Source organism: Falco rusticolus, chromosome 2 (assembly GCF_015220075.1).
Source record: "Falco rusticolus isolate bFalRus1 chromosome 2, bFalRus1.pri, whole genome shotgun sequence".
Lineage (NCBI taxonomy): Eukaryota > Metazoa > Chordata > Aves > Falconiformes > Falconidae > Falco > Falco rusticolus.
Window position 1 is genome coordinate 35,302 of NC_051188.1, and position 10,537 is coordinate 45,838.

General features: G+C 60.6%; 3 protein-coding genes across 4 annotated transcripts; 2 read left to right on the forward strand and 1 right to left on the reverse strand.

Annotated features, from left to right (window-relative positions):
- The first annotated feature begins 4,664 nt into the window (after nt 1-4,664).
- Nucleotides 4,665-8,321, forward strand: LOC119143711. Its single transcript, XM_037378260.1, has 3 exons — nt 4,665-5,517; nt 7,015-7,053; nt 7,154-8,321. The coding sequence occupies exon 3, from the start codon at nt 7,265-7,267 to the stop codon at nt 8,303-8,305; it is 1,041 nt and encodes a 346-aa protein (XP_037234157.1). The 5' UTR covers nt 4,665-5,517; nt 7,015-7,053; nt 7,154-7,264; the 3' UTR covers nt 8,306-8,321.
- On the forward strand, nt 5,511-7,159 carry ART1 (ADP-ribosyltransferase 1). Its single transcript, XM_037378261.1, has one exon. It carries the CDS (start codon nt 5,890-5,892, stop codon nt 6,691-6,693), a length of 804 nt encoding a protein of 267 aa, XP_037234158.1. The 5' UTR covers nt 5,511-5,889; the 3' UTR covers nt 6,694-7,159.
- Nucleotides 8,314-9,731, reverse strand: LOC119143714 (interleukin 18 binding protein). Of its 2 annotated transcripts, none has more exons than XM_037378263.1 (4): nt 9,605-9,731; nt 9,356-9,421; nt 8,939-9,068; nt 8,314-8,709 (listed from the first exon to the last, which is right to left on the reverse strand). In XM_037378263.1, exons 2-4 carry the CDS (start codon nt 9,378-9,380, stop codon nt 8,556-8,558), a joined length of 309 nt encoding a protein of 102 aa, XP_037234160.1. In that variant the 5' UTR covers nt 9,381-9,421; nt 9,605-9,731; the 3' UTR covers nt 8,314-8,555. The 2 variants fall into 2 exon arrangements, with proteins under 2 accessions (XP_037234160.1, XP_037234159.1); XM_037378262.1 differs by having other exon boundaries at nt 8,314-8,769; nt 9,605-9,720.
- Between the last annotated feature and the right edge of the window lie 806 nt (nt 9,732-10,537).

Consider the following 10,537-nt stretch of genomic DNA (forward strand, 5'->3'; position numbering starts at 1 on the left):
ATGTGCTCCTTGCCTTTCTTCTGCTTGGTTTTTGAACAAGGGAAGGGAGCAGGACTGTTGCCCTGCAGCTTGTCACTCCAGTAAGACACTCCTTAATTCTCAGAAGCCCAGCAGAAGGGCTTAATGGATGGCTTTGGAAAAGCACCAAAGGAGCAGACGGCAGGCTGCCTTACCCTTCCTGTGCAGTAGTCTGCCGGCCCCAGTTTTACAGTCTTGTCTCCTCCAAGGTTAGTTCAGATTCCCTGGAAGCTCTGGTTTTGTAAGCATCCAATTCTATCTTTGGGAATGCAGCAGGGCCTGGAGTCAGTAAGAGTCAGGATAGTTGCTGGGCAAAAATGGCAGGGATCTGTTCTTCCCAGTTTGCCCTGTGGGCTGCAGCAGTTCAGCTAGCTGGACAAAGCAGCAGTGTGAGAAGAACTGAGCCCTTTAAGTGATGATGCATTCTGTTCCCCTCCAATGGGGAAGATCTCCACGTTTCATTTCAGTAGTTCAGCCCTGCAGCAGCTGTAATCTCCCAGAGGAGATACCATGGGGCTGTTCCCATCGGTTTTTGCCAGCTCTTCACTCGGTTACACTGACGAGGGGCAGTCCCTGAGAGTGATGGGAGCTCAAATGTACAGCAGCAGAGCACCAAGGACTTGTGATTGTCACTGGGTCTTCCCAAAGGCTTGCAATTAAAGAGTTTAATTTAGGCAGGTTTTTTTAGTTTTAATCTAGGCAGTTTCTCGATGGGTAGTTTTTCCATAACACGTGGGATCTCCAGGTTTAACCCTGGTGCCGGAAAGCCCCAACAACTACACATATGCCGAATAAAGGTTTGCAGCTCTGGGGCTCACCAGGTGTCTATTGGGTGCCACAGTAACGATTTGCAACTAATTTTTCATGAACAATTCCTTAGGGGAGTATTCTCATGGGGTAGGGGATTTATTACCCACGTTTCAACTTTATTATCTGGATTGTTTAAGGACCACGTTTGTTTAACGTTTAAGGGACCACGCTATGAAAGTGCTTGATTATGAAAGAGCGATTATGGTGGACGTACCTTTTTTGTTAAGAATTTGGATATGCCAACTGGGGCATAACGGGACGTTATATTCATGGTGTATGGGTTCACCATGGGGTCTCGATACATACTGGATCCCCCCTTTCCAAGGGGTCTGGGTCCCCTGCTCAATAGGCAGCTTGTAGAGTTAGCGACCTCTTGGGTCATCAGCAGTTAGGAAAACCCTTGGAACCCAGTAACCCTGGGCCTCGTCTTCCAACAGCAGGACTTGATAGCCTCCTGTCAGTGATACTCTCCATACATACTCTGTCTCAGTTTCTTGAGCTAACCTGGTGTATTTTTCCTGGAATTTCAACACTTTGGCTGTTGAGTGCGGCACCGTCTGGATAGTAACTTGTGGAGCTTCCCCACCTTGGCTGCTATCAGTGGTCTCAGCTTAATCATCGGCCTCATTACCACTTCCTCACTGTCGGGGTAAAACGTTTCTCGGTCCATTTCAAACTCCTTAGACAAGTACAAAGGTCTTGGGCCCTGTTTTTCTTGGCCAGCCGTGCCAGTCTTGTAAATCCCAGCAGACTATCCAGAACAGAATTAAGATCTGTCTGATCAAGAGATTCTTGTCCCCCTTCCTCTCATTCGGACCGTGAAGTTTGTTCTCCGTCCAGTGCATCTGAGAGAGCGTGTGGAGTCGCTGAGTGCTGTTACGTTCAGCACTTAGTTGGCTCTGCAGGGTTTTTACTTGTTCTTGCAAGGGTTTAACCATTTCATCATGAGTTTGTTTAATCAGGCGCCTCTCCTTCTGGGCCACCACTCGTGCGGCTCCCAACACAGCACGTACCGTGGCTTTTGCTGGTCACACTTCTCATTCCTTCCTAAGTGGTGTCATTCTGTCTGCTACAGCCTTTGAATCGTGCCAGCTAACATGGCCCCGTGCCATCCCTGGTGAGGAAAGGCACGCCTTACAGTCCTTCAACTTTTCAGTAACAGGGGAGCAGTCAAGCACCGGCATTTCCCAGGCAGCCATGGCTTGCCACTGCTCAAATGTCTCCCGGCTTACACGGAGAGGTCGCTTCCCTGCTCTCCCTGCCCACCCTCACCGGGTGGAGCATCACCGTCACTTAGGACCTTCCAACACTGAGGGGATCCTGTCCATGACGCCAGTGTATGTCACATCCCACCTACGGGAAGGGGAGAGTGACTGAGCTTCGCAAATCCCTTCAGTGTGGATTAAGGCAAAATAACACTCGAGGTCCGTACATGAACATGCATTTTAATGGAACAAACGTTCAGTGAACGCTGACCCTTTCACAATTATACCCCCCTAAGCTATGTGGCTTCATGAGAAATTGACATAGGCCTCATCTTACTTAACAACTTTAAGAGAAATAAAAGAGAGAGAGAGGGAGGGAGGGAGATCACCAGTCCTGCACCCAGCGTCAGACCTGCCAATGGGGGTATTCAGTGCAGAGAGCACTTCAGAGGCTTGTACCTGCTCCTACTTACTGGCCCCAGTCCCTGGGCTTCCGGAACCGCCTCTCTCCCCAGCTCCAGGAGTGCTGGAGACACCCGTCAGTCAAGGGAAGGGACACCAGGCCCCACCTCCCCGTGACTGCCTGTTGCTGCCTCTGGAACCTTCTCTCGCAGCGTGGCCCTGGCTCACAGCACAGTCAGTTGGGCCACGTCCCTTACAGTGGCCAGCAGCTCAAAGCCCCACATCAGGGCTGCTGTGGGGTGTCACCCGTTTGTGGGGTGCCCAGTGCCGGGGTTGCTCGCTGCTCTGCTCCTCCACCCGGGCTCTCGCCATGCTCCTCCGATGCTTTGACTTCTTCCCTCGGCCCTGCAGGACCCCCAGCAGCTGGGTGAGGAGGTGAGAGCATCTCCCAGCCCCACGACGTATCCCAGATATCGAGCGCTGAATAAAATCAAGTACATGGTTGGTACCTGAACAGTTAGGTTCAGTTACAGGCATTTTGGTATGCCCTGGTAAGCGCTTTGTAAAGCACCAGCAAGTCGTTTGTTTAAAGAATGAACTTAAAGAAAGAAGAAAGTAGCATCACGTGATGAATGAGCTGGCTGGAAGCTTACCACAAGAAATGAGCTCAGCAAAACTAAGCGCTAAGTAGGGGAAAGGTAATTGCGACCCGGGGAGATGGCGACCACCGACTCAAGAGACGCCCTGGCCCAAAGAGAAGCAGAGGCTGAGCATGCAGACTAGTTAACATAAAAACTGAGAGACTTGGTTAGCAAATAGGAAAACAAGCCAAAAATACTGAGAGAAATATGTAACTTGTCACCAGTGAAGGCTGATGTCTTGGTTTGCCAAACTGTATAAACAGCATAAAGTTTAGGCAGCCGGGGAGCTAGGCGTTTGTGGGTTACCACCCAGTGCCCTGCTTTGCACGAACTGGAACACAGGGATGGAAATACCTCGACTCGTGTGTGAATTGGCGCTGCGCACCGGTCACGGAACTCGCTACGGCACAAAAGCCCAGCAGGTGCCACAGCTCTCCCCAGGCACCGTCCTGCCCAGCCGTGCCCTGGGGCTGCCTGGCCACGTGCCCGGCCCACGGGTGCCCGGTGATGTGGGCTCTGCCAGGCTGCTTGTGCCTGGCCCCACGGGGATGGTGCTGGCCGGGCCCATGGAGCTGCTTCTGTGTGGCCCCGTGGGGCATCTCCTCGTCACCTCCATCGGGCTCCTGCTCCGCAGGAACAGGCCATCCCCATGGGCCAAAAGACAAGCTGGCGGGGAAGAGGACTGGCCTGGCTGTACAGAGAGCTTTGGCTGAAAGTCAGGGAAAACAGAGAGTTTCTGACCTTGGGAAGAAGGGCAGGACACTCGGGAGGACCACAAAGATGCCGTGAAATTATGCAGGCGGGAAATCAGAAGGGCCAAAGCTATGAGCCAAAGCTCATGGCTTGGACAGGCGTATTCTACTCTGGGTTAAAAGCTGGCTGGCTGGCTGAGCCCAAAGAGTGGTGGGGAATGGAGTCACATCCCGCTGGCGGTCGGTCACACCGGCTGCTCCCCAGGGCTTCCTGCTGGGGCCGGTTCTGTTTAATATCAACGATCTGGCCAAGGGGATCAAGCATTCCCTCGGTCAGTTTGCAGATGACACCGAGCTGGGGGCAGTGTGACCTGCTGGGGGGCAGGGGGCTCTGCAGGGGGTCTGGGCAGGCCGGGCCGAGGGGCCGAGGCCAGTTGTATGAGGCCCAACAGGGCTGAGTGCCGGGCCCTGCCCGTGGGTCACACCAGCCCCCCACAGCGCTGCGGGCTGGGGGCAGGGGGCTGGGAACTGCCCGGCGGGGAAGGGCCTGGGGGGGCTGGTCGGCAGCCGGCTGGGCATGAGCCCCCAGTGTGCCCAGGTGGCCACGGCGGCCAGCAGCGCCCTGGCCGGTGTCAGCAGCAGCGTGGCCAGCAGGGCCAGGCAGTGCCCGTCCCCCTGTGCTGGGCCCTGGTGCGGCCGCCCCTCGAGCCCTGGGCTCAGCGTTGGGCCCCTCACCCCCAGGCAGACCCGGAGGGGCTGGAGCGTGTCCAGAGCCGGGCAGGGGCTGGGGAAGGGGCTGGGGCACAGCTCTGGGGGGGCGGGGGGAGCTGGGGGGGCTCAGCCCGGAGAAAAGGGGGCTCAGGGGGGCCCTTCTGGCTCCCTACAGCTGCCTGGCAGGAGGCTGCAGCGAGGGGGGTCGGTCTCTGCTCCCAAGGAACCAGCGGCAGGACAGGAGGGAACGGCCTCCAGCCGCACCAGGGGAGGTTCAGGGTGGGCACTGGGAGAAATGTCTTCCCCGACAGGGTGGCCAAGCGCTGGCACAGGCTGCCCGGGGACGGGGTGCAGGCACCGTCCATGGGGGGGTTCAAAATACACGAAGATGTGGCGCTTGGGGACATGGTTCAGTGGTAGCATTGGCAACGCTGGGTTAACGGTTGGACATGAATATCTTAAAGGTCTTTTCCAACCTGAACAATTATATGATTCTATGATTCCTGCCTTCTAACCCCCTCCAAAGTCCATGGGTTGTGGACAGGGGCTGGCCCACCATGGCTGCCCCCACCAGTGCCACTGATACCTCCATGCCATCTGAGCCACAACCTGCCCCATCCTCAGCCACATGATGAAGGGGGGTCAGTGCAAGAATGGTGTCCCAGGTTGGTGGGGCTGGATCCGTGTTAGCCCCTGCAGGAAAAGGCAAAGCCCCCGAGGGGATGGCACCTGCACCAAGTTAAAGCAAAGGCAACTTTTCCCATGGGGATTTCCTGACTGTCCCCTGTAGCCACGCTGCAAGGCAGAAGGGGCAGCAGCTGAGCTGCTGTGGGTACTCAGCACAGGGACGGTAAAAATAACAGGAAGAACGGAGGTGGGGGCCAGATCTGGGCCCAAGGGATCCCAGCCAGCGCTGCTATATAAAGAAAGATCAGCTGCTTCTCGCCTCTCCTGCCAGCAGCGGGTGGGCTCCGAGGGGCTGCATGCTGCAGGAGCCGAGGAACAGCACCCCGACCCCACGTCCACCACAGGGAGCAGGTAACGCTTCTCGCTGGGGCTCCTGAGGGGTTTGCTCCTGGTGAGCGACATTGCGGGCTGCGGGGCCACGCTTCCAGGTGCTAGGGCCACCCACCTGTTGGCAGGGTTGAGTGCAAGGAACAGGACTGGGGGCTCAGCCGGGGCTGAGACGTGTGCCACGTGGGGTGCCCCTGGCTGGGGATGCAACAGGGGGTGCTTTCCACCAGCCTGCCCTGCTTCTCTCAGCAGCCCCCTCCCATGTCCTGCCACCCTCCCCAAGCTGATCCTGCTCTCGCTCCCCCACCTCCCCAGCTGCTTGCGGAGGAACTGGCTGCTTCCCTGCCCGTGACACTGTGACATCTAGGGGCTTCCCTCAGGGCGGCTCTGCCCACCATGGAGCATCTGGTGCTGGGCTTGGTGCTGCTGGCTGGGAAACTGGCTGCTGGCAGCCCCTTGCACCAGCAAGACCTCGACCCTGTCAAGGAGGTGGCGCTGGACATGGCCCCCACCTCCTTTGATGACCGGTACCAGGGCTGCAGCCACATGATGGAGGAGGAGCTGCAGGAGCTCAACCGCACTGAGTTTGCCAACAACAGCATCTACGCCAAGGCCTGGACTGTTGCCACTGCTGAATGGCGGAGCCGGCGGGGACGTGCTCCTCAGACACGAGCACTGACACCAGCGCAGGCGATTGCCCTACTGGCATATACGGAACAGGGCCCCCTGCACCAGGCGTTCAACACAGCTGTTCGCAAGGCTGGGCACTCCCGCAGGGAATACCTGGGTGCCTTCCAGTTCAAGGTGCTGCATTTCCTCCTGAGCGAGGCCCTGTGCACTCTGCGGGATGCCCAGCCCCACCACTGCCACCACGTTTACCGGGGCATCCGTGGCATACGCTTCACTGCCCAGCGCCACCAATCCATCCGCTTCGGCCACTTCACCTCCACCTCCCTCCGGAATGAGAGCACCCTGCCCTTTGGCCGGGACACCTTCTTTTCAGTGGAGACCTGCTACGGTGTCCCCATCAGAGACTTCTCCTTCTTCCCTGAGGAGGAAGAGGTCCTCATCCCACCCTTCGAGACCTTCCAGGTCATCGACATCACCCATGATGGGGACAGAGCCCTCATCCAGCTCCGCTCCCAGGGTGCGCTGAGCACCTACAACTGCGAGTTGGTGAAAGGTGATGTCCCTGTGTGATGGTCCCTCCCTGCCACTGGGGTGCAGGGGGCAGGGGGTGGCCCCTTCCCACCAGCTTTAAGGGGAAAAGGGGCTCTTGATCATGGGGGGGGCAACATGGGGAGCTGGCCTTCGGGTGTGCGCCCTTGCACATCTCCCATATACTCTCCCCCAAATTTCACAGCAGGGACCCTCAGCAGCAAAGCATGGCACAGCACAGCATGGCATGGTGAAGGACAGCATGGCACACATGGCATGGCACAGCATGGCAGGGTCAGGGTGGGGAGTGGTGCAATGTGGAGCCTGCAGCAGCCATGCAGACAGAGTTGGTTTCTTTGACAGAGAAGAGATGCAAGAGCCAGCCGTGCATCTTCAGCGCAGGTGAGCCAACAGCCCCCACTGCAGCCGGGGAGGGTGGCACCCTGCTGGGCCCCCTGCCTCTCCTCGGCTGCCCCTGACTCCCCCTCTCTGGCACCCTCAGGCTGCAGCATCCCCGGGGACCCCCGACACCTCTGGGAGCTCCTCCTGGCAGCCACAGTCCTGGCAGTTGCTGGTGGCCTCTGAGCTGCCAGGCCACCGCTGCCACCACACCATGGCGAGGGAAAGGGGTCAGGAATGGGAGCCACCAGCTTCACTGAGATGGCAGGATGGGATGGGACACCAGGAGGGGCCGGGGGCATGGGGATGGTCCCACTGCAGGGTCCTGCAAAGCCACCTGTGCCCAGCTCGGCCCTGCCATGGTGTCACCAGCATTGGGATGTGCTGGCAGCCCCGGGACACCAGTCAAGCCTTGATGAGGCCTTTTGCAGAGCTGCAGCTGGGGCTTTTGGATGCAGCTGAGTGTGGGGTCTGCAAGGGGCTGCCCCAGGGATGGGGGTCAGCACTGATGGGAACTGGGGGGATGCAACAGAGCTGCTTTTGGAGGTGCCTCTGCCTGGCTGGCTGCTTAGCTGCTTGCCATTCCCTGACTCCCAGAGGAATAAAGACTTGCTGTGGGACCATGGTGTCCCTGGGGGTTTCCTGGGGGCAGCTCATGGGGGCTGCAGACGGGGTCTTCTCCAGCTCCCCCACATTTCCAGCCCTCCCACACCCAGAGCATCCCTACAGAGAGATGCACACACCCCAGGTCCTGCTCGATGGGTCCAGCAGGGGATGTCTCCTCCCGGGGTCTGTTCCCCTGACTTGTCCCACAGCTGCCTGCAGCTCAGGGTGGTCGTTGCCCCCACCAGCACCCAAGGGAGCACAATGGGGGCTGGCACTGGCCACGCCAGCCCCAGTGCCCGTGAGAAGAGCCCTGCCAGGACAAGATGGGTGGGAGGCTGCCCCATGGAGCAGCACATGGGGCTCAGCAATGCCATGCCAGGGGAGAGCCCCAAGCCCCCTGGGTACAGAGGAGGGATATGAGGGCTCTGTGCCCCAGGGCTCCCCACTCCCTTCAGCAGAGGGCACAACCATGGGGCTGGGCATCCCTAGGGCAGGACCAGGGCTGTCTGTGGCTCTCCAACCCCTCACCAGGCAGCAAGGGCGTCAGGGATGGATCCTGCCCTCTGTGGGCACCCAAGCCATCCCCTCCTCCTCACCCCACAGGTGCCCTCTGCACCCAGGAGCAGCCCCATCCCCAGGACACAGGTGACACCGGGCAGCCTTGATGTGCTTTAATAAACCTCGGGGTCCCACAGCCAGCTATGGGCAGGTCCCTGGGCTGTCCTGGGCAGCACTCCTAGCTCCGTGAAGGGCAGCAGGAGCCCCACGCATAGAGAAGCCGGTGCACGTGGGGCCATGCAGACCCTGTAGCAGGGCACGGAGACAGGCCTCCATGGAGGCGTCACATCCCCATGCAGCAGTGCAAGGCTATCAGAGCAGGGACCCACACCATGGGGTGCTCACCCATCAGGAGTTGCTCCCTGTTCCCAGCCCAGTCCTCCACTCTTGGTAGGGGCCGGTGCTGGTGCCAGGGGCAGCCACTGCACCTCCCTGGTATCAACGCCGAGGGGGCTGAGCACCACGCAGGTGAAGTTGGTGTGCAGGTGCCACACGCTGAAGGAGATGAAGTGCAGGTCACGGTGCAGGACCACCCCTGAACCCTGTGGCTCCTCCCTGCAGACCCAGGGGGGGCACATCAGTGCCAATCCCTGGCTCTGTGACACCCCCTCAAGGCTGGGGGACCCTGAGTCCCTGTCCTGGCTGAGGCTGCTCCTCCCTGCCAGTCCCAGAGCAGTCCCAGGCAGCCCTGCTGACCCTCAGGACCCACTGGTCATGTACTCACAGCACCATCCCTTCATGCACGGCCCCATCCGGGTGCAGTTTCTCCACGAAGGAGCTGTTCCCCAGCCAGTAGAGCAGCGTGAGCTCGGGGAGGCCACTCACTGCCTCACATGAAATAGTCACGTTCTCGCCTGGAGCCGGAGAGGTACATGGAGTCAGAGGGGCTGTGAGGGTCCCCAGTGCCCCCTGGGCCAGGCTGCCTCTGACCACAGGCATGGCCCACCCCCTCCTTCCCCCAAAGGGGAACGTCCTCCACCTCACCAGCACCCCGAAATCTCAGCTGCAGGTGGAGGACGCACCTCGCGTGTCTGCCGGGGCTGGTGCAGGAGCTGACCCCCGTGCCTCCCCCAGGGTGGGGGTCCCACTGCAGCACCCCCCATCCTCAGGCCACCCTTGCCATGGCCCCAGGGTCACTCACCTGGGTGGGGGGGCTCTGCTGGCATCCGCAGGATAGTGATTCTGGGGGGCTGCAGGGCCACAGCACCTGAGGGAGCAGAGTGGGGTGAGGTGGGGGGACAAGAGCTGCCCCTCAAGACCCCACATCTCTGAAGTGGGTAGGAAGGCATGGTCCTACAGAGGAGACAGGGGCACAGGCCTCTTGGGGTGGCACAGAGCCCAGAGCTGGCTCTGCCCCCCTGCCCCTGCCCCCTCAGCAGCCCCCACTTACCTGTGCAGCAGGAGGCCAGGGCCCAGCAGAGCAGGGGCAGGAGGAGCTGGGCAGGGCAGGGGGGTGTCCCTGTGGGCAGAGATGGGGCTCAGTGCTGGGCATGCCGGGATGCTCCCCCCAAGCCTGGGATAGCTCCCCCCAGCATCACCCCCGCAGCATCCCCCTCAGCTTCCCTGGAACTGGTCATGGTATCCCACCCCAGCGCCTCCCAAGCCTGGGATGCTCCCGTCCCCCCAGCACCCCCCGAGGTGGCCATGGACCCCTCAACGGCCCCCTCCAGACCCGCAACGGGCCCCCCTAAGTCCTAGGCATCGGGCTGGATCCCCCTCCCGGGGCCCCCCAAGTCCCGGCTGGCGACCCCCAGGGGTGCCCCGACCCCCCCGCCCGGTCCCGCAGCAGCCGTACGGGCGGGGCACGGCGCAGCCATGGGACAGCGGCGCTCGGAGCAGCGGCGCTTTATGGGGCGGCCCGAGGGGCGGCGGGCGGGAGCGCCGTGACTCACCGGGACCGGGACCCGCACCCGCCCACGGGCCCCGTGCCCTGCTCCACCTCCCGCCTTTCCCCAGCCCCCCGGTGCCCCCAGGACATGCCCAGTGTTACCGTGTCCCACACCTCCCTGTGCCCCAGTACAGCCCCCCATGCCCCCTGTAGTCCCGTACGGGACCCCATGCCTCCCTCTGCCTCCCCACGCTGTGCCCCATGTCCCCCAGGAGCCCAGGCTGTGCCCTGTGCACACCATCTCCCTCTGCCTGCTGTCCCACCTCCCTCCACGTCCCCGTGTCCCCATGCCCCGTGTGCCCCGGTACAGCACCACACGCCTCACTACGTCCCCTCCATACTCCTTCCCATGTCCCCCGTGTCCTCTGTCCTTCATGCCCTGTGCCCCACACCCCCTGCGCCTGGCTGTACACATCCCACAGCCGCTCCATGACC

Coding starts and splice junctions, on each gene's coding strand:
- LOC119143714 (XM_037378262.1), bottom strand. CDS start 9,380: ATGCCAGCAGAGCCCCCCCACCCAG. Junction 9,069..9,355: donor AGCAGAGCCCCCCCACCCAG/GTGAGTGACCCT, acceptor CTCCGGCTCCAG/GCGAGAACGTGACTATTTCA. Junction 8,770..8,938: donor GTGCATGAAGGGATGGTGCT/GTGAGTACATGA, acceptor CTGGGTCTGCAG/GGAGGAGCCACAGGGTTCAG.
- LOC119143711 (XM_037378260.1), top strand. CDS start 7,265: ATGGCGAGGGAAAGGGGTCAGGAATGGGAGCCACCAGCTTCACTGAGA.
- ART1 (XM_037378261.1), top strand. CDS start 5,890: ATGGAGCATCTGGTGCTGGGCTTGGTGCTGCTGGCTGGGAAACTGGCT.